Below are 23,540 nucleotides of genomic sequence, written 5' to 3'. Positions count from 1 at the left end.
TTTTATCTGTCTCTTCAAGGGATCAAATTGCCACTTATGGCTTTAGTCAGACCCATATCCTGATGGCCAATTACTTAGCAACAGAGCATTTGGGGCACTCCAAATCCCATTGGCCCCTCCAATCCTGGAATGATATTCCAAACCACACCCCTGACCTTATCTGTACTTGTCTCCACATTTCTCCCAATCACTATTCACAGCAGATTACAAAACCCTGACTAAATTGTTCAGGAACCTGTCCCATCACGTAAAGCGAGGAGGGAAATAGGACAGTCCGCTTCACCCCAGGTATGAATTACCATGCTGTGGGGTTAAAGGACTGCTGCGATGACCTGTCACACACCATTTTCAGATCAAGACTCCAGGGGCCCCTGATCTTTCCCATTCTGCCTTCCACACTCTGCAGATTTCAGTAGAAAGAGGGTGTCTAGAAGTTTATTAGGCACTGGCAATTACCCATGAGGCCCTTTGGGGCCCATATTAAGTGGGTGCACTTTGACCCTTTCTTTAAACCCCTTCAACAAAGCCAGAGTAATCCCCACCACTGGGCCTGAGCGGTGGGCTTTAATCAGTGCACAGACCACAGTGACACACACAGGCTACAAGATAAGGACCACAAGCACATATATTTGAAATATAGATGTCTGATTGGAGCTGAAACCCTGAAGACTGGCAGTGTAATATATATGTATATATATATATATATATATATATATATATATATATATATATATATATATATATATATATATGAATCACCTCCTCTGATATGTGCAACTACATGTTTGGAATTCCCTAAACTACACACACACACACACACACACACACACACACACACACACACACACACACACACACACACACACACACACAAAAAACTACACAAACTTGTTTATAAATCATAACCAAGTCACAAAAATAAACTTGTCATGGTGGAGTGTTATAGATGTTTAAGGAGTCTCAAAGCCTGAGGAAGGAAGCTGCTCTGTAGTCTGGTGGTACAGCAGCGGATACTTCTGTATCTTTTGCCAGAAGGCAGCAGGGTGAACAGACTATGGCTGAGGTGGGTTTTGTCCTTCAGTATCTTTTGGGCTCTGTGCAGACACAAAGGATACTAAAAGACATTCCCTAACACTGACATTTCTAAACATTTATAGTGTTCACTGCTGTACCACCAGACTATGGAGAAGCCTCTTTCATCAGGTTGTGAGACTAAACTCATCCTCAACACTCCACCATAAAAAAATGTTTTTCTGGTGTAGCATAAAGGGACTACAACTTGCATTTTGCTGTACAAACCTGTGTTTGAAAAATGACGATTAAATGAACCTTTGAACCTTTGATATACCATGAGAGAGATCTCTGAGGATCTTAGTCTCACTCAGAGTCTCTGTCAGATTGTTGTCAGTCTGTATCTTTACACACTGACAAACACATTAATCACACGAAAACAAATGACGCCCATCTGCACACAGCATTTATCAGCTTGTAACGTACATTGATGGATGTGCGAATTACAAATTACACTTAATCATTACAAAAATTAAAAACCACCAGAGAAGCTTATCTATTCTATGCCCAACAAAGTGTGTTATTGTATGGAGGTAATATTTATCCGTGAGCACTAGACTTCTGTGATTTACCACATGTGCAAAGTATCAGGACCCTGCTGTATATCAGGGCATCATTTGAGCATTTAATTGGACATAAAAAACACCTTTGGGGCGAGCTCAGGCTCACTTTTAATTAAATGGCTTTATCGCTGTCATTAATGTTCCAAGGACTGCGTGTGTGTGACAGCACCCCCTCTAAAATAAATATTCAGATGGCCAAGAGAGAATGACGGATGGTCCCTTGGCTCGCAGAGCGAAGAGGAGGGAGGGAGGGGAATCAAGAAAAGCATCCTCAGGTTCAAGCTCTGTTGTTGGGGATTGAGTTGGCCATCCGTCCATCTCTCAGCTTAAATCTTGCCATGCCATAAAGCAATCTGCAGTGGTGTCAACACACAGAAAAATGAGATGATTTTGCTCTGTCGCCCAAGTACGTACATCACTCTTATCCCTTCATCAAGCCTGCTTAGATGCTCAGGTTAGCGTCTTCTCTGTTCTCTCTATAGGTGTAGCCTGTTCCCCAAGGCAATATCTGTCCAGGCCCCTGGGCCCAACAGGGGCCCCCATCAGAAGCCATCTTCCATCAGCCACTCTCATTATCCAGAGTGGACCCCCTCCGATCCCTATCAACCATTACACCATGATGAAACGGCCCGTACAGGATATTGGGGTGTGTGTGTGTGTGTGTGTGTGTGTGTTTTCAGTGGTGATAGGAGGGTTTGCAGAGGATGAGGGGGAGGTGGTGGGGGTCTCACAGTTGGAGACAGATGTCCATGCTGCTTCTAAGCAACTAGCGCCTCCCTACCCCACCCAATACAAACACAGACACTTGTGTAGATACACTGCACAGCAGCTGTAGCAGCAAATACACCAAAACACTGTCTGCATCCAATATGACCAGCTCAGTCCAATATACAGGCTGACTGGAGATTGGAACTCCCCTGTGGTGCGCCAACACACACACACACAAACATATGTACACACACTGTCAAGAAGCCCTTACCAATTCTCGATCAACCATTTCTGACAGCTGACCTGAAATGTCCCCCATTTTAAAAATGACTTGGTTTAAAGAGTAATTCCACTTTTCTCATGCTGCTGTCATTTTGCTCTTACTCTCTGGCCTGAGAGTATTTTATGGCATAACATGGTTTGGTTCTCTGGAAATGCTCATATGGCCAACAGCGAAATTGAGCCGGCGCTAAAGCTAAATGAATGGGAATCACAGCAACAGGGCATTTCAATTACTCCCTCCATGAGTCCAGCAGGGTCACCTTCTCGGCCCGATCGTTACCGCCTGCCCTGCACTCACTTCAAGCACACAATCACACACACATGACCTGTTCATCAATGTCCGATGCATTTTTCCCCTCAAATTCACTCCCTCCATTTTCTTTTGTCCCTCAGCGTGTTGGATGACGAAGCCATTTAGGCCACCGTCGCTGCTGCTTAGTCCTGTCAGCTGAGTCCATTTAGCAGCTGCAACAGCTGCGACCCCACCCACCCAATCCTCACCACCCTCACATAGAGACCTCCTACCCAACCTAGGCTGATGGTTGAGAAGCAGCTGGTCCTACTAGCCATGATGATAAGAGCATGAAAAATGATTCCCATGCATAGCTGTAAAACAATAGACCCCGACAAGTTGAGGTGAATGTTTTAGGAAATGTTCTGTATGTTCTATTAGTAAAGACATGATACATTAAAATGAAATTGAACAAACAAATCAAAGTGTGTTAGTGCACCAGAGTGTTCCTGACCAGAAACCTCTGTAGTACAAATTAGCATTACCTGATAATCTTGGCATTTTTTATAGCAAAACTCAGGAAAACTAATTATCAGCTGGGCACTAGGCTCAGATAACACTGTAATGAAATCCACAAGTCACTTTGATGCATTACAGGAAGATCAGAGGCTTGTTATTAGTATAGATAATCACTGTCACTACATGTAAAATGTTGCCCAAAATTGAATTAAGCTATAAAATATGAGAAACCACCATCACCCACCCACCCCCTTAGTGCTAGAAAAAAATAGATGAGGTTATCTGTCAAGGTGCAACATTTCACGGCTTTTTAAGCGCTCATAAATGCCCCTCCACAGTGTCTTGTCACACCCAGACGTGTTGGAAGGGGGTTGGGGTTAGGGTGGATGAGGAGCGGGTGGGGAGGGAGGTGTGTGCGTGTGTGTGTGTGTGTGTGTGTGTGTGTGTGAGGGTGGGGGTCTAATACTTGGCAGCGGTGCAGTCTGCAGCCAATATGACCGTGGGCCCCACATGCAGCAGTGGGACAGCACAGGAGGCACTCATTATCAGCCACACAGAGACAGGCGAGGTAAGGGGTGCTCAAGGGGAGGGGCTGTTCTGTGTGTGTGTGTGTGTGTGTGTGCGTGTGTGTGTTTTTGTGTGCCTGCGCATGTGAGTGTGTTGTAATGAAGCACATGGCCAATAACATGAGGTTGAGGATGATCGGGCCAACTTGTGGGCACCCTGTTAGCACGGAGCTGCAATCATGTGACAACAATATTACATGTTTAAGCTGGTTCATGCTTCACGTGGCAGGGCATGCGACACAGTACATGTGGTAAAAATATGTAACCCCTGCACAAATTACATCAAGGTAGGCAGTCTCAAAGGGTTGTGCACTAATGTATATGTTATATGAACAGATATATGAACAGAGATGCCACCATGCTGCCTCCAACAAGAAGGAGGAAACTGGACACTGTGACACTGAAGTGCTATGGGACTTTTCCATACACATGCTGATACAGCTTGCATTTTCATTACAACTGGGCTACGTGCTTGAAGGTGTGGCTTTGACTGATGGCGCACTTGTCTTGAGTAGTGGTCAAAGGAGCGGCCGAAAATACTCTTCCTCCCCCACAGTATTAATGAAGAATAGTGGCTCAGAAAGCGCCGCAAATTCAGTTATAAACATGTTTAATTTTTTTATACATTCCTCACAATTATTCATTTATTTAAAATCTGAAATAGCTGAAAGCAAACTTACTAGCCAGGCAGTTGTCATGTGATATGTCAAATGTATAAATCAAAGTTCCCGTTCATGCACTAACTACACAAGGGCTGCAATGCATTGATGCATTTACCTTAACCTAAACATAATCAGTACAATCAGTAAGATATTTATAAAGCTTTTATTTTGTAAAACTACTGCTGCAGTTTACAGTATATCCTAGTGGAGTGTCTGAATATCCTGGAGGATATAAGATTAACTACATTTTATAATATGGCGGGTACATGTTTGACACATCCATTTAGTTTTGCATGGACGCTTTTAATGTGTGAAATCCAACACTGAACTATAAATCAAAATCTACATTATAGATATCACTATTGGGACTTCAGTAAACCCCTTGCGTCCAGCATAAATCCAGCTACCTACAGGGCATATTACTGCCTGCCCTGAATGTTTGGCATTAGATGTAAATCGAGCCCCAGAAAATGTTCCAATAAAACCGGAATTCCCACAGATACTGGGCTGCAGCCAAGATCTCATCAGTGTGAATATGTTTTATTACTTTTACTTTACAAAAATCAGGGCAGGAAAAGTTACTGTCAACATTTCTTCATTTCTCCGTTAACACCATCAGTCATTCTATTAAGTCATGTGTGCAAGTTCATCCATTCATTTGTTTGTGTGCAGACACACGGGCAGAGCAGAACAAGATTGGGACATGCCAGACCCATTTGATTGATATAGCCATATTTCAAGTCAAGAGGGGGGTTGTATTAAAATACTACTGGGAAGGCAAGGTCTTCTCACATAGGAGCCCCTTACCCCTGTAAACCCAGCCCAACCCCTCCCATTAACCTGGTGCTACAGAAAATGCCACAAGTTTTGCACAGACAGGGATAAAGCCAGTCTACTGTCAACACAAACATGTGTGTACATTCATACACACACTAACTCTCGCACAGACAAACTTTTCCTCATTTGCGTGTAAATCCTTCTACTCTCCAGGCATGGGGAGCATTCACCTATGTGTGGCTCAGCAGCAGGTTCCCATCCCATTTCTGAGCTGGTGCTGCTGCTCCGGCTGTGCTCACCCACCCAGCAACCTTGAGGTTAATCCACCGCAAACCTCCCCTGGCATGCCATGTTGGCCCTGTGTGTGTCTGTGTGAGAGTCCGTGTGCTTTTCTGCCAATTTTTTCATCTATGTGTTTCATCTCGGCAATTCCTGATGGGATACACACGACTCCCCCGACCCCTGACAACTTGTAGACCAAACTCAGCAGAGTATGGACTCTATAAATCTCTGGGAATTAAAGCAACATTGCGGCTCCCCAGCTCTTGGATTCTCCTCCTAGAGAGTGCAAGTATCGAATAGAGCTGGTTGGTGGTGAGAGAGACATCCTTCAAACAAAGAACCTAGCTTAGTATCACCAACATCCACCCTCAGTTGGTGATTTGTTAAAATCACCAATTGTGGGTACTAAAAACAAAAACAAAATTTGGACGACTTAATGCCCTCTCAGGCCTAGTCTGTACGTACAGAGGTACTTTTGTACTACTAAAAACAAGTAAAACTACATAACCCCTGTAACTGCACCCTTTCTGCTACTAGGGGACAGAAGGGGGGTGGTAGGTTTATATGGGGGATGCATTTTGGTATTTTTTCCACCAGTGGCACAATGGCATCCCCCTCAAATCCTCTACAGTCCAGCCTGCTGAGGAGTCCTTGGGGCAAGACAATGATTTGTTTCCTACTCCAGGGTGCAGTCTTGTAGCTGACCCTGACTTCTAACCTCCTGCGCTTAGAAGCGAGAAAAAACTATTTCCAGGCATGGATCAATAATATCACATTATCAAAAAGCTGCGTTTAAGATTTATTTCTCGTTCTCTTTAGTCTCTTACTGGGAACTGATGATAAACAGTGAAGGCTCGTGACCTCTGAGGAGGAGAGATATGTTAAATGGAGTACAGTCAAGGTGAACAGCCGTTTCGTGGTGAGCATGTCAAATCTATCAACTTAATGAAGCTGTGTATTTATTGGCTTGTCTTTCGCAAGTGGAGGATTTCAGAGAAAAAATGTATTTTTGATGAAGAAAGAAAAGTGCAGATGTTATAGCCTGCCCTGCATAAGTCTCCTCTTTAATTGAAATACTCATATATCCTTTAGTGAGTGTGCAGAGACGCATCCTAAAACCTTGCAATGCTTTGTTGTATACCTCGCTCATGGCCACTGTGATGTAAATGACAGGGCATAGAGACATACCACATTTCTTCAAATTAACCCAGCTTTTCATGAAATATTCAGACTTTTTGACAATACTTAATTCAGCTTGAGTGGCTCCCCCTCCTCATAAAGCTGAATAAATTATCAGGTGAAGCCATTCGTGCGTGATTGACAGGCTTGCAAAAACAGCTTTATGCCCTTTTGACAAAGAAAGATCTGTCAGCAGAAACACAGAGACACTTTGGAGTAGATTTTTAAAGGAACATTTTTGCTTTAGTTGGAAATGTGCCATGCCTTTAGAAACTGAGGAATAGAGGAGATGAAACAGCATTTTGAATGGAGCTGTTTGGCAATAACAAGGCAGAGGAGAGATTCAGAGAGAAAAAAATCTGGACTGCATGCTAAGAAGGGACAAGGTAGAGTGGAGGGTGGGAGGGTGCAAACATCCACATCCATACGCTCACTTAGTCTGATTATAATTCAAGCAGTATGGCTATCGATATGATATGTGATATGGAATATGAGGCGTGGAGTGAGTGCATATGCGTGTGTGTGTTGCACCGTGAAAAGAAAGTACCTCCCCACCCAAAACAAATCTATGGAGAACGGAAACAAATATGGCTGGTGTGCAGGGTTAAACAAGGAGAAGTTATGCAGAAGTAATGTATGCATGGCAATGCAAAACACAGCCAAGAAACGATGACAAACCTCCTCCCCCCTCTGCCCACCCTCTACCAAAAACACCCACCCCAGGACCCCGAGGGCCCCCAACAACAATACCATTACAGAGGTGGTCAGGCTCCTGTGTGTGGTCAGCTAATAAAGCAATTGTCTGGCTCTGAAAAGAGGATTACTTTAATCTAGTAATGGCCGACGTCGTGTGGCCTATAGCAGCGGGGTAAGAGGGTCGCTGAGAACTGCTGAGAAGCCCATTGTAAAGCAACTGAAGCGCCCCCCGTCCGCCACATAACCCCCCCGCCCACCTGCCCCGAATTGCCCTCAGCTGACCCTCCGGCCTAATCAAGGCTACTGTAGTTCACCCATCTGGAAAACCAGAAACACTCTTTAACTCCACCTCAAGGGGAACTGGGTGGACAGAGGCGCCTATAGACAATGGGTGCCCCCACCCAACACGAACACACTTACACACAACCCATTAATTATTGACCACTGCAGTGGGATGGTGGCAATGAGCACCTTCAAGAATTCCACTCCAACAATAAGGCAATTCAAGTGAAATGTTAACAGGGTGATTTAGGTCGTGTTCAGACTTAGCACAATGTCATGAGGCACATCATTCATTTCAATGAGACCACTGCACTGGCAAATAAAATTCAGGGTTGCCAAACATAAAACGTGTTGCAATGTAATGCAAAGTATTCATGAATGCCCATTCCAAGTAGAATATTTTGTAACTATGTTGTACCTCGCTGTCTTTGAGAGGGAGAAGAAAAGTCATGCTAGATTAGTAAAATCTTGTATCATCGACCTCATTCAGACCAAATCAGAGCAGCATTGACGGTGTGGGAGGACACAACTGGGAGTTTCATTGTTTGGTCCTTGAACTCCGCCTGGAAAGCGCTCGGTTTATGGCTCTTGGCTTGAGAGCAACAACTCTTCTCCGGTCGTAACTAGTTTGCAAATTATTTTTCCTTCCTGCTGGTGCAGTCTGCTGGAAGCACGATGCTGTTGTGAGTCTTAGCAGAGCCTTTATAAGAGTATCTGTTTTACCTTGACACCAAATGTGTCGTAACAATCAGTGCTTAAGTGTCATTTTATACATTGATTGTAAAAGGCTTGAACAACAATACTGTTTACTCACCCCACACCAACACAGCCCATTGCATATGTTTTTAACCTAGTGCTATTCTTAGTCTGAGTGCTCGCATATTGTGGGGTTGCATAGTATGATAGAATTTGCAGCTAGTGTTCATACAAGCTTGCTCTATTATTGGTGGAATAACACCAGACATGCCTGCTGGGAGATGGATGGCTAAAAGCTAAACACAGACACGGAGAACCCCGACAGTTTCTTGTACGTCTGTGGGCAGTTTTCTGTGCTGTCTCACCAACTTGTAAGTCCTGTCAATTTTCTCAGCAGTGTGACTTGTTGTTTGCACACACACAGCCCTGTCATTTGCTGCATGTGTGCGGTTTCATTGTTAGGTCGCTGACTCTGCCACTGTCCACTTTCCCCGCCGTCACCTCAGAGGTGAAGAAGGTGAATTGTCTCTCTGACATCCGCGTCTTCCTGTTGGAGGTGAGCCAGTCTGCCCCTGTCAGCTTTCCTTGACTGGTAGCGCAACGGATGCCGCAGTTCTTTCTGTCAAACGTACGTGAATGTGTTCACATAGCTGGAGCAGATGGTCAGGCCTTGTATCCTGCCTCGTGCCCAGCACACTTTTTACCCTGTTAGTGTGCCATGCCTGTTTATACCCCAGCACTGAAAGGGGAGGAGGTGGCGGCGGAGGGTGCGACTGGGGGAGGGAAGAGCAACAGTTCCAATTTTCCACCCTGTCAACAAACTCTAAAAACAGATGGATCTTGGAGCAGAAATCCATTTAGCTTCACTTGAATGACTTAAGCCCCTGTTCTCTGACCTTTTCTAACTCGGAGGTGGGAGCACGTCTTAAGGAGAAATGAATCTTGTACAAATACACATGAGTAGAAATCAATAAGCATTTTCCACAGCTGTTGGCCCCAGTATTTACCATTTTCAGATGGGTCAAATATACCTAAATCCCCCTGAAATAACCTTTTGTACTGCAAAGAGCTTAGGGCTGGTGTTACTTCGGCCATACCAAATACTCACAGGTGAACGCTTCCGTCAATAGAAAAGATCCAAGGTTTTTTTAAGTGAGAAACTGCCTTTTAAACAGTCACCACATTTTTAACAGTCAGAGAATTGGAAAGACAAGATGGTGTAACAATAACACCTGTGACTGAAGAGATTAAAGATGTACATACTAAAAGCGCATCCAACAAGGCTGACATTACGGATCAAGCAATCTCTACTGTTAAACATGCTCTCATTGTTCGAGAGGATGCTCTTGATATGAGAGTAGCAAACAGTCCTCAACATAAAAGGGAAGAACATAAGCCCCTTATTTACATGCAGAAGGGGAACTGTGTCAATTAACATAATGCTAATTTAACATTTACCACCAGTGATTTGGAATACGCTGATATTTTCTGCCACTCAAATATTAATTTTTCCACCTAGTGCTTACAAGTTGCTGCATTAGAGTTAAAAAATATTGCTCAAAATGTCTCGTTAGAAACCAATCCTTCGTCAGATTACACTGTACACCTAAGATTTAGCTTGATCAATGAGAAGACGTCCAATTACTGAACTGAGTTGTCCAGTTCCTCAACTGAGTTATCCCGTGAGTAGAATGAACTGCCAAATAACCAGAATGAGTTTCTAACGTAGAGCTCATGCAGTCACTAGAATAAATTGTTCAGTGATTAAAATGAGATGGCAAAAACTAGAATTACAAAACTATGAAATGTCGAAGTACCGTAGTCTACTGTCCTGCAGCTACTGTACACCGAGCTGTCCTCTGAATAGGATGAGCTCATAAATAACCACAATCTGTTGTTCAATAAACAAGATGATTTTCCCAATAACTCTACTGATTGGTTCAATAACAACAATGTGCTGTCCAAAAACCACGAGTTGAGTGAAGAGCCTTTTGATTCTTAAAAGGCTACATTTGGTGGTTTAACATTCACTCTTAACAATGTTTTTCCTGCTTTGTAACAAGACTGGCAACCAGATGCTTCTCCCTCTGTTCTTTAATGCCCTCCCTTTTAGCTGCTCTGTAATGATGCGCTGATTGCATTCAATTGATCTGCTTGAACCGTGTATTGATTGTGTTGGCCTCTCGTGCTCACTGTCTGTCATTAATGACGCCTGAAACTCCCCAGATGTATCTCTCTTCTGTGTTATTTGTGATGAGTTGATGGATTTGTTTTGAGCTATTCCCTCTGCAAGTCTGTACTCCTCGAGTCCAACTTTCTGCCATTTGCCATTGCTGACTGAGAATGTTCTTTATCATGATGCCCCCTCATGCCCCCTACAGGCACATTCAGACTGACATTAGAAGTGCATTAAAAAACACAGGCTGCTCAATACTTTGAATGAGGCTGCTGCATTGGCGCAGCAGGGGTGATGCTGCAGAGGGCTCTGGCTCAGAAATGAATAGCAGTCAAGGAAAAAGTTTATCTTTGTTCAACTTTTGCCACTGTGCAGTGCATCATCTGACAATATACTGCACATACTATACCAACAACTTGCAGTACAAATCATGTGTGGAACTCAATGTAGCATGTTTACCTGACCAACATTAATACTGCTTTCACACTGGACAAAAAAAAGCCCATTAACACCCACTAACATCTGCCTTTTGTCTTTAATTTGAATGTGTACAACCGGCAATCATCACATGACTCTGCTGTAGTCATTACTGTTCAGTGTTTATCAGCTCCAGCTCTGATCAGCTGTGATGAAAACATGCTTTATCAGGCGCGATGCTATGAAACAGGTTAAAGTTTAGGTTTAGGATGCTGGTTTGTTACTACTTTTCCATCCGTCTCTTCACTCAAAAATCATTCAGTTGACATTGAGTTTGAAAGAGACTAAAGTAAAGGATATTAAACAAGTAACCACCATTACATTGACAATGACCTCCATGGTGCAGTCAAATGTGACACACAAGCCAAAAATAACCTATTTCAAGCAGGTTTACCCATGCTTGATATACTAGCATATACATACATGCTAATTTCGGTGTAAAAACTGTGATAACTTTCCAGTTTGAAGTCTGCCCAACAGGAGTTTCAACAGCTGTGCAGTGTCTTTGTGTCTGATGAAGCTTACAACTAGACTTCCTGGTTCATATTTCTTTCTCTTAATCTCTACCCTCAAGCAACACACTCACACCACACAGCCCCTTGTCTAGTTTAGCCAGAGGGCTATTGTTGGCCTCAATGAACCAAAACAGGGGGTCATTTGCATCCTGTAAGACCATGACTAATGACTCTCAATTAATTACATTATTAATCAGGACAATCAATTTTGTTCAGTGTCCTTAAAATGTGAAAAAAACAAAAACAAAAAGCTAAAAACAAAATGCACTTCATTACAAAAATGTTTAATGTTACTTTACAACAAGAGGGGGTAATGACTAGTGCTTTTGAAATTCATGATGCATAAATATAGCCACCCCTTCGCTATCTATATGGAGAGCAGCACCTGAAAAGTAGTTCAGTCCAATACAACACCACACTACTGCTAAAAATGACCTTAGAGTTGAATAACCCCTTCATTTGGTGTCAGTCCCAATAAAAAAATCAACCCAACACTTATTTTGAGACTTTCTTTTGAATAGTATGTGTTGCTTTGTACATTTCTAGATTATTTTTCACGATTAATTGATTGTTTAGCCTATAAAATTTTAAAATTGTTTGAAAAATGCTTTCCCAGAGCCCAAAATGACGTCTTCAATTTGTTTCTTTTGTCCAACCAACAGTCCAAAGTCCAAAGATCCTTCATTTACATCATAAATTACAAAGAAAAGGTGCAAGGCCTCACATTTAAGCAGCTGGATCCAGCAAATGTTTGACATTTCCTTGAAAAATGACTGAAATGATTAATTGATCAAAATAGTTGGCAGGGGAGAATGGATTACTTGACTAATCCTTGCAGCTCTAGTAAATTCACACATTAGGTACAGGAGCTGATCATCCAGGACCATCATTTAGCACAGTGTGTCTGGCAGTGCAGCGCCTGCGATCAGCAGTTCAGAGAGATAATGGAGCATGATTGGACACAACGGTTGGAGCAAGGGGCCCTTTATTGTTCCTAACAGTCCCTGTGGCTCCTGTGCTACACTGTCGTTAAAGGGGGGGGTAAAGCTCTTCCTCGTACCACCTGTTGTCAACGCCTCTCCCCCCTGAACCACCCCCACCCCAACCCCTCATCCTTCTGCTTTTGTCCCACTGACCCTTTATGACACACACAGACACACACACACACACACACACCCACACACACATGCTCGTCACTGGTCGCACTCGCCTTTAGTATGGTCTAATTAATTCATTGCTATCCTCTGGAGGAGGGTTTGGCTGGTGGGTCTGGCTCAATGACCGGCAGACGGACGGATCATACAGAGGGGGTTAAGCCAGATCGAGGCCCGTGGCCTCACTCTGGCCATCTGATCCCCCTCTTTTAAGACCAGAATGGCCACTGGCTCTGTGTTCCACAAGGCTGAGACCTGCAATCCCATTAGTGAAGCATGAGCACACCTCAGAGCTCACACAGATACATACACACAAACACAGAGAGGAGAGCTGTTATCATCAAGCAACTGAGAATGTCACTGCTGAAAAGTGCAGTATGAGAGGTGATGGTGTTTCTGTAAGACTTCCTCTTGGCTCAGTGGACTGAGCCTGATTCATGGTGAGTATATGGACATGATGGAGCAAGATGACACAAACATCCTGATGTCAGCCATTTATGCAATAGAATAATAATATAGAATCATTTATATTTTCCTGGATTTGACTGGCTGAGGATAAGAAGTTCCATGGTTTCACTGCAGCATTTTTAATTAGAACTAATTATGACTGCAATCAGCCCTGGCTTCTGATTGGTTAAAAGGTATAACTTGTCCTGTGCTTGTTACTGTAGATACTTAAGTTTAAGTCATAGTGTTTAATAGCCTTCTGCTCTTGCTGTGCTCATCATACCTGTGTAGTATGTGTAGTACTTGGCAAACCTGGTCGCTATCTTGACAAATGAATCTGAATGGACAAAGTGCTTCAGACAGCTGGTGGAAAACATTATCATGCAAACATGCTTCTCCTCCTGACATTTAGTCTTGAGGGTAAAGGCTTTCATCAGCTTTATTTCAACATTTTCACAATGAGATTTTTTCCTCCCATGATAAAGATCTTTTAATTCATGGCACGGCATTACGGCAGCTTGATTTAAAACCCTATTTACCTGGTGCTCAGAGCAGTGCTGACCACGCTCATAATTCTGAGATTCATAATTCTAAAAGGTGTACAGAGCAACTGAAAGCAGTTCAATGGTCACTTAGCTCTACCCTGCAGGTACTTGTGCAGTCTGTTAAGATGTACGGATCAGTGTGACTGCACTCCGCTGTGTATGACAGCATGCACCACAGAGCTCCAATCACAACCCATATGGCTTCAGACCACTGGGGTTAATAACAAGGACAGAGGGCAGCTCGAGGAGAGCCCGGACAGTGGAGGGAGGGGGGCAGAGGGGGACGGGTAGGGGGTTGGGGGTTGACTTTATCTCTTTTATCAGAGCCAAGCAGCCTACTTCTCTCCCACTATAACTCTTTCCTAACACCAAACCCATCAAATCCTTTCCCCATTTCCAAATCCATAAACCCTCAAATGCATTTTCCTGCACAGAGGTCTCAGTGATGAAAAAACAGTGTGACAGGTTTGTGTGTGTGTGTGCGTGTGTGTGTGTGTGTGTGTGTGTGTGTGTGTGGGAGACAGAAAGAGAAAGGAGGATCCAAGTTGTGACAGTGCTGTTCAGCTGTTTCTCCCACACTGGTGTCTAGGATTACTACGGGTGAGAAAGTTGTCCCAGCCTACCGTTATAAAGACTTACGGATGTACACACCCACACACACACACACACAAGAACAGATTCACACAAAGGCAGAGGAAGACAGGAGCTTCATCACACCTTCACCTGTTCATTCCCCAAATTCCACAAGGCAGCTGCCATCTTGAACCTTCGAGGCTTCACCTCCAAACAACCTTTAGAAAAGGGGTGGGTGGTTGATTTGAGGGGTATAAAACCCTTAGAGGTAACCCCAGTCAGTTTTATTTGAAATACCTCTGACTCCACCCCCAGCATCTCAGAAAAAGCCCCTCTTCCCCTCCCCTGTTGGTGTGAATATGCATGAGCCATAAAGCCAGGCGGTAGAGACGTAGCAGGCATAATAAAAACGTCAGAGGTATAAAACACTCAAAGAAAAAGCCGCCAGGAGCTTGGGCAAGTCGCTCTGAATGTCAAATCCCCACCCAGGGGTGTCTGGCCTGTTAGGTCTATTGTGCTTGACTGACTTTTATGCATCTGACATGAATTGGCCTCTGCTCTTGGCACGTACTTTGTAGGCCACATTTTCAGGATCAAAGAATCTCTTCTAATGCGTGAAATCAGATAGGACCGTGGAGCAAAACACACATTTTGGAAGGAAATTTTCAGTGAAGTTGTATGTGATCTGTTCTTAATGCAAGAACATGGAATGTATTTGGAAAAAGTGCAATTAAAGGGATTTTTAAAGCTCATTGCTGAATGACAGCACGTGCATAAATATAACTCAAGAAACTGTTCATAGAAAGCGTTTCCTTTAGATCCCACATTTGTGACAGAACGTTTAAAGCTCTCCAAGTTAGTGTACTGTGATATTCTGCCTGTTCCTCTTTAATAGGTAATAATATACAAAGCCATCAGTTTAATGTGTAAGCTGCCAGCTACATCATGTCTGAGGTTCAGCAACGTGCACCTACTGGAGCCTGAAAAGACAGTTAATGTATCAGACTTTCATTCATCAAACATGTCATTAATAATAAGTGGAAACTGTTACTGAGTTAACTAAGCAGAGCCTTCTCTAATGAGTTATTGAGTGCCTAATTGTCAGTAGGAATGTTTGCAATGGCCTGCGAACACTTGATAAATAAGGATTAAGAATTATTAGGTCTATCCAGAAAAAAACACAGTCAATATTACAACTAATGATTATAAAAAAAACTTCTCTGAGTGCCTTCTTTATAATACAATTTACATTTTCTTTATAGATGGAAATACAATCTAAAAACTTTTCCACTAAACATATTCAGCATCCATAAGTAGCTGTGTTGATGATTTACAATAATTCATACTGCACTGACATTGATCATTCAAATTATTTCCAAATACAAACTTGCTTCCAGGGAGACATCTTTTGGGGGCTAGTGGCAAATGTCTAGAGAGAGTGATGTTGGCCAGCCCTACATGTTGGTCTTGGGTGAAATATCTCATCAACTAGTAAACAGATTGCCTAGAAAATAAATCTTACACTGATACGTTCAAATTGGTACATGGACTACGTACAATATTGACATTTCTACAAAATCAGTCATATCACATTCACTTTACAGGTTTGTGACATTGTTTCAACATTTGTCATCATGAAACCTCTGGATATTTTAAGAACACCTAGGGAGAATTTGCCAGCCATGTTTGTGGCAACAAAAAAATGACAGCTTTGACAGGAAGTGGACCAAAACAGGTATTTTTAGTCAGAACATAGCCTTTTTTAACCCTAACCAAGTGTTTTTTGTGCCTAAACCAAAACAGATCATAAGCACAGCGTTATAACAAGATAGAAAGATAGAAACACACATTGCTGACATTTATTCTGGTTGGGTTTTTTATCTTGCGCCAACAAGTCAATTTGAAAACATTTTCCCACTGGCCGACACCTCATTTTACGACAAGGTACAAAACCAATGTCCATCACACTCTGGTGACATTAGACATTCCAGTGAGAGGTGTGAGAAATATGAGTGTGGGTTGATAATAATGCAGGGGTCGTATGAAATACTGTCTGATTTTTTTTTCAGCACTGGGATATAGCAGAATGGACTGAACCCCAGCTACAGCAGATGTTCTCCGTCAGCAAGGAATCTACAAACACTTTACAGCCAGCTTTTAAGCCTGCACAGGGTGTTTGATCTTCAAAAGATAGATTTTAGGTGGAGTATTGCTTTAAAGCTAAAAATCCATAACTTCGTGCACTTTCAAACTTCAGCTAAGGTGACGGAGTATCTTGTGTTATTTGTTTGACCTCTAAGGACTCGTTTATTAATTCTATGTGAGTAAATGTCTAGACAAGCCATCTGTAGTTTCAAAAGCTCTGCACTCTTGTCACCTTTCCACAAAGAAATAAACCATATGGCATTAAACACTACAAAATAAAGTACTTCACAGACAAACTCTAAAGTCAGGTATATTTCACAACACTGCAAAAGTCTGCCCTTTCATCCATATCGCAGTTCAGTGGCCTTCATCACCCAGCCTGCTACTCAACCTACAGCAGATGGACTGTGAGGGGTTAAACCTTCCACCCTTCCCACAGTGTTGGCTCCCACCCTGATACCAAATATACACACCAACACACAGTGCAGCTCCCTCTCAGTTTGCCCCCAGTGCTTCCAAGTCACAGGCTGAGGAGCAAAATGACACCGTGCCACAAAGTGCCATCTTGCACCTCCTCTGCTGCCATGCTGAGCCCCCTGGCAGCTCCGGGCAGGTTTATTTGCCTGTGGCCTTATCTCCGGCCCCACTGGTGCCATGCAGAGAGGGCTGGCAGGAGCTGGCACTGACTTGGCTTTGGCACTGGCCCCTGTTTGTTCTATATAACCTCTCTCTGTCTCAGTCTCTGGAGGCAATACTCCGAAAATGTGTTTGTGGGCTTGTGTGGGTGCGCAGGCAGACGCATACGCCAGAAGACACAGGTAAAACACACACTTGCAGTTTTTCTTCTACAACCATGGATTAGGGATTTTTATCTTTGAGAGCAATGGCTTTGTGTCAGGTTGTGTCTCTGTGCATGTATGTGTTTGCAGACAGCTGCACAGAATGTCACCTCCCAAAAGACCATAGCATTAGGGAAGAGAGCAACAGAAAACTAGATGGACTGATCAGCTGCGTGGCCCTGTCGACTAAAACTGGTTCTAAGGCTGGTGTTGGTAAGATTATAGAAACCAGCAAGAGCAAGCGTAACTTTGAAAGGATCAAACTGAAAAAAAAATTCCACCCGCTTCCTCCACTGCCTGACTACACCAACACATCCAAATGATTTATTATTTTTCTCTCAGAGCATTTGATTTATTCATTAAAGATTTTCTTCAAATATGACAAAAATGTTTCTACAATAACTTACCAAACCAACTTTAAAGAGAATAGGCTCAGAAGTTGCAACTGAACTTCGTAGGCACCTGAAACAAGTCCAGTTGCCTTTGATATAGCACTTAGATAGTGCTATATGTGTCTTTCTTGTTACCTTCAGGAGCTGTCACAATTGTCTCAAGGGGGAAAAATAATAATGATAATAGTGTGTCCTTTGATTTTGTGAAAGTGCTATATCTGCACGTCATGAATTAGGAAAAGCAAGGACAACTTCTTTGGAACTCAAAAGGAGAACTCAAAACTGGCACAGTGCAAAGACGCAGTGGAGAAAAACATTGGGGATTAGTCATGGGGAGTGAGAGATTGCTAGCGTTTGCTGCCGCTCTATTTTTTTGCTCTTTTTTATAATCAGTTCTGTGAAAAGCGATTTACAACACCTCCACCTATTCTACTTGCTGGCGCTCCCATTTACGGCTTATATCACAAATATCCTGCAGCTTTTGATGTTGATACCTAAAGCGAGCAAGAGCAAGGTAAAAGGCAATTCTTCATGCTGCTTGAGGAACACTTTTAGGAAAGGTGACGGACACGCTGCGCAGATCCCAGCTGTTTAAAGAGGATAGAGAATGATTCATGGGCTGCTTTTCTGTGGAGGCAGTCAGGGGAAATTCAGCCTGATTATTAAGTTAGGGGCTGGAGCCTTTCAGAAAAACATGATGCCTGACCAGAAGGTGTTTGACAGGAGTCTAGAGTTTCACAGATTTTTACTAGGAATGGAAATTTTTTTTTTTTACCGTGTTCAGCTGGTTTGTGTTAGTCAGTGTGATGAGAAATTCCTAAGAAGGTTTCAGTTTTAAAGGGTGGATGATATTAGGAGAGGCCGGAGTGAAGGGATTAGAGTAAATATTTAAATCTTCACTGGTGTTTCTGACAAAGCTGCTGGCAGTGTGCTGTCAGGACTTATTTTTGTCTGAATTAGTAGATAGGCAAGGAAAGCAGAGGCAAAAGTTCATCTTGTGTTTAGTATTTCAGTTGTGTGACGACTACGTATAGTTCCAGTCATTTGTTTCCATAGAAATTATTCAGCAGCACCTGATTTGATCCTAGCTGGATGCAGTGTGGTAACAAGTACCCAAAAGTCATACTTGAGTAAAAGTAAAGATATTGTGTTTGAATACTACTTTAGTAAAAGTTGAAGTCACCCATACAAACAGAACTTCAGTAAAAGTTGAAAAGTATTCAATGTTGAAAATACTTAAGTATCAAAGGTACAGGTAAAAGTATACTATACATATAATTATAAACTGTATTCAATGGGTCGACTGACTATCAGCCTGATCCGACATTCTGATTAGCATTAGCATTAGCATTTTTCTGATATGTGGCTGCTTTTTTTGCAGATGAAATAAATTAATTAAAAAAGTAAATGTACTTAGTTACACTCCATCACTGCCTGGTTGCAGCAACAAAATAGCCCTCAACTATATTTGTATTCAGATAAACTACCTACATTTCCTTACATCACCTGCTACTGCTGTCAAAAATTAGACTTTACAGTGATCTTGTAACACTGAGGGTAATGGCCTTATTTAACAGCAAACATTTAATTGGCCCTATCTGCATTTCATTAAAGTGCCACTGGTCACAAGCAGCCCTGCTATAGAGAGAAAAAAATCTAGAAGTGTCTGTTGGGAACTGTCTGACAGGAGTTTGTTGTATTTTAAGGAACTAACATCTGCTCATGAGAAGCTGCCAACCAACAGTGGCCTGTCCTCTCCTTTCCCCCCCTTTCCTTCCCTGAACGTGTTTTTTAGCTTTCCTGTCCAGTGGCGACAACCGTTATCTTTTTGCAGGAGCTAGCTGTCATCCATCTACATTAACAGGCCTGGTCACAACACGACAGAGGCCAGGCTCTCTGGAGCGGGAGAAGATAGGATGCGATGTTGGAGGCTGTGGAGGAGGATGAGGGCTGGGGGGGGGGTCCGGGCTGCCAGGAGATCTGACACCAAGGTCAGGGGTGGCGTCTTAAGTTAACCCAGCCGAGTGATGGTGATGATAAGAGACCAGAGAGTACTTTAAAGCTGTCTCTACACTTCTCTGCAGCTACAGTGCAGCTAGCTAACATTATTACTTGTGAAATCTATTTATGATTTAATTCATTTCTTATTACTGGATATTACACAATACATAACACGATGTTTGACACCTGATACAAGGACAAGTACTGGACTATCAAAGCTTTTCTTGGCTATGCACAGACTGCAGTCCTTTTGTTTTCTCTCTGTGTGATGTTCTCTCCGACTCCCAGTTTCTGGGAACAAGTGTCTCTACAGTCTGTAAAACAGTCAGGCTTATTTTAGTCTACTTACATATAATCTTTATGGGCAGTACTATGAGTGTAAATTCATTTATCATCATAAAAATGTTAATTCTTTATATTTTTGTCTTTGTAGCGTCACATGTTATCTGTCTACACTTTTCTAATTCCCATGTGCCCTCCATGCATTAGTACAGAACAGCATTCAATTTCTGTCTTTGGTCCACACACACACACACACGCGCACACACACACACACACCCATACACACACAAGCACTCAAGGCTGAATAGCAAAAAATCAGAAACACTTACTTGCCACCTCCAGCGATGCATTACGACTGACTGCCTCGCCCAGGTAGTTACGCGCCACACAAACGTAGACACCTTCATCGGGTTTGCTTCGCCTTCCGTGCACAATTCTTAAGAAGAAGAGGGAGCCGCTGGGTAAGAGCATCCGGTGGGATCGAGGGTCCTCTCGATCCGTCTCAACCCGCTCACCATCTTTGTACCATTCCACCATTGGAGTCGGCCGCCCTTCTGCCTTACAGTTGAGGGTGGCCGGCTCGCCCTTCGACACAATCAGATCAGATGGGTGTTCTATGATCCGTGGAGGCGCATCCTCTAACCTGGGCCTGGATCCTTGAGGAAGGACAACACAGGGAAGAGAGGGGTTAGCGTTTAGTTTATCAAAGGGCAGCAAGTTTGATGCATTTTTTAACATATAGTTCTGCAACGATTAGTCGATTAATCAATTAACTGATTAGTTGTCAACTACTTAATTAATCGCCAACTACTTTTGATAGTTGTTAGTTGCAGCCCTATTATAATGACTTTAGAATATGAGTATTAGGTGGCAGCAACAGGACTGAGACTTTGGGTATAATTAAGTAGGAAGGAAGAAAACTTATCACTACACCAGAGCCACTACACATGATTCATTTAGACCATTCACAGACTCTGGATCAAAAGACTGTGGCTGGAGAGGACTATATTTCACACTTTTTTAACATTCTGACCACTTCACACCAGAGGCATGTGGGCGGCACAACTTATAAAAACTCAGCTGCCCTCTCTCTGAACGTCTCAAGCTGGGCGCGTTAACGGCCGCAGAAAAACACACTATTTAATAACCAACAAGATGGCTGTGTGAAACTAGCATGCAATGTAATTGCTCACCAGTTACATTCAGAGTATAAATCAAGAGGACGTGTGAAATTACATGCTCTAAATTCTGCATCCATCAAACCAAAACCAAATTCTCCAGCAACAGAGGGGAAGCATGAGAGGAGTGAATGTGGTAGAACTGTGCTCATCAGAGGCTCATGGGAAACAGGGTTGACTGAACTATTGAGATATTCAGACCTCAACGATATATATATATATATATATATATATATATATATATATATATATATATATATATATATATATATATATATATATATATATATATACATAGATACATTTGCATAGCTCTGCTTGGTTCAAGTTTCAGTAGATTCCTCATCAGTATAAATGTACTGTGTTTCTGGTCAGTGTTTATGCAGACTGCAGACTCTCCAGGCTTCTTTTCAAAGACTGATTGAAAGAAATAATTGAAGACAGAGGCAGGAGCAGACGGAGATGGAGGCGAGGTAATTCCCACAGGTTTTTTTTTGCAAGCTTTAAAAAGACTTTTTTTTTCCCCTCTATCTTTCCTCCTTCTCCAATTTGAATGACAGCATGTTGGCGGTACAATTATGTATGAAAAGCATTAACACAAACTCAAGCACCATGAGGCACAAGTGAAATTTGCCCCTGGAGAGCTTATGAAAGAGTGACAACAGGAGGTGCATCGTACCACTGTTTTTCAGAATAACAGAGTTTTGTTCCAGCGATGATTGTTGCAGCACTCATGACTTTGCAACGGGGTATTTCTGATTTGTCTTGCCTTCCCACTCAACCAGGGAGCTTTGCTGTTTTTACACAAAATCAATGTTTCACTGTCTGCAGGATTGCATGGTTTAGCCATGCTATATGGTGGAGTATTATGCAACTTTGTGTTTTCAGAACATTAACAGCAGGGACTGCCTCTGCACATAACAGGAACACAGAAAACATAGAATTAGCTTTGTTCGAGGTTTTGTAGCTCCTGCATTGCAAAGAAGCCGTGTCACTTGAGTTACTGTTTCACTGCTATGGTTCGTTCTTGTAGAATAACTCACTGATTGGTTAAAGCTTAAACGAAATATGTTTAAACAGGAATTAAAACTAACTCGCAGTGACACTGACTTTTAGTATCACAGATGATCAGGTAGGCAGGAGCCTGTTGTAGTTTGGGTAAATCTCAAACCTCCACGATGTGATCAAGATAGCAGCTTGTTTCCTGTGTTCTTCCTCTGCTATGGGAGGATAACTGACTATGTGTCTGCAGCACAAGCTACACCACTGGAAACAGTGTAATCAGGCCCAATATAAGAGAAGGGGTCATAATGGTTCTTCCCACAGGTGCATGAATGAGAAGGAGTTCAAAGGTTCAGGCTTTGCTGATAACAGCTGATAAGAAAAGCAGTCAAAATTCCTGCCCTCAAAGTGACAAATCCTCCATAAGGTTTTGGGGGATTAAGAACTCGACTAAAGTGCTCTCGGCTGATGGGAATATAGAGTACCGTCTGATGGCCCTACTTTCAATGCAATTACATTCACAAAGATGGAGAAATAGGAGGCTCTGAATAGGAGGAAATGGTACTGAGGCTTTGAAGTTGTGTCAAGTCAGAATCAAATAGCAGCTGGGTTAATGTCTGACATCTACTCTCCTGTGATGAGATATACTTTTAAAGGTAGTATTACACTGCCATTATTGGAAAGAACAAATTACTGTAATGTCTTTTCTTCGTCTCTTTCTTAAATTGAAAATTAACAGTTTGTCTTGAGTTTAATGGTTGCAACAGTTTAATGACATTTGAGTCATAATAGCTGCTAAAAGCAAAATATATATATTATAATTATCTATTAATATTCAAAAAACATAAACAGTGAGTTTCATTTTACAAGGGCTGCAACTGATGATATTTTTTAATTAACGATTATTCTGATAACTGCTATCTCCACCAAGGAGGTTATGTTTGCACCGGTGTCCATTGGTTGGTTTGTTGGTTTGTCAGCAGGATTACACAAAAACAGATTTCAACAAAACTTGGATTGAGGATGGGTCTCGGCCCAGAGTAGACCCCCATTAACTTTTGGTGCGGATCCCAATAAAGGGACAGATTCCAGAATTTTTCCTCACTTTCTTTAACATTGCAAGATAAGACAGGGTTATCAGGGGATAATGCATGGATCTTAATGAAAAATCAAGTGAATTCAGGTGGCTGGTATCAATGCGTGAGTACGAAAGGGTACCCTTGGGCCTTGGTTGATGTATGCGCTCTACCGAGTGCCATTCTAGTTTATAATTAATTAATTATTGTTAGTCTATAAAAT

At 42.5% G+C, this 23,540-nt stretch overlaps 1 protein-coding gene across 1 annotated transcript in view; it reads right to left on the bottom strand.

Annotated features, from left to right (window-relative positions):
• The window catches only part of robo3 (roundabout, axon guidance receptor, homolog 3 (Drosophila)), a 93,517-nt gene that overhangs the window by 56,395 nt on the left and 13,582 nt on the right, over positions 1–23,540 (bottom strand). Inside the window, exon 2 of the mRNA XM_073480131.1 lies at positions 20,391–20,717. Coding sequence (XP_073336232.1) covers positions 20,391–20,717 — 327 coding nt within the window. The remainder of the gene's footprint in view (positions 1–20,390; positions 20,718–23,540) is intronic.

Source organism: Pagrus major, chromosome 13 (genome assembly GCF_040436345.1).
Source record: "Pagrus major chromosome 13, Pma_NU_1.0".
Classification (NCBI taxonomy): Eukaryota; Metazoa; Chordata; class Actinopteri; order Spariformes; family Sparidae; genus Pagrus; species Pagrus major.
The sequence above is the reverse complement of the archived record's forward strand: the minus strand, read 5'-3'. Positions and strand labels throughout refer to the sequence as shown.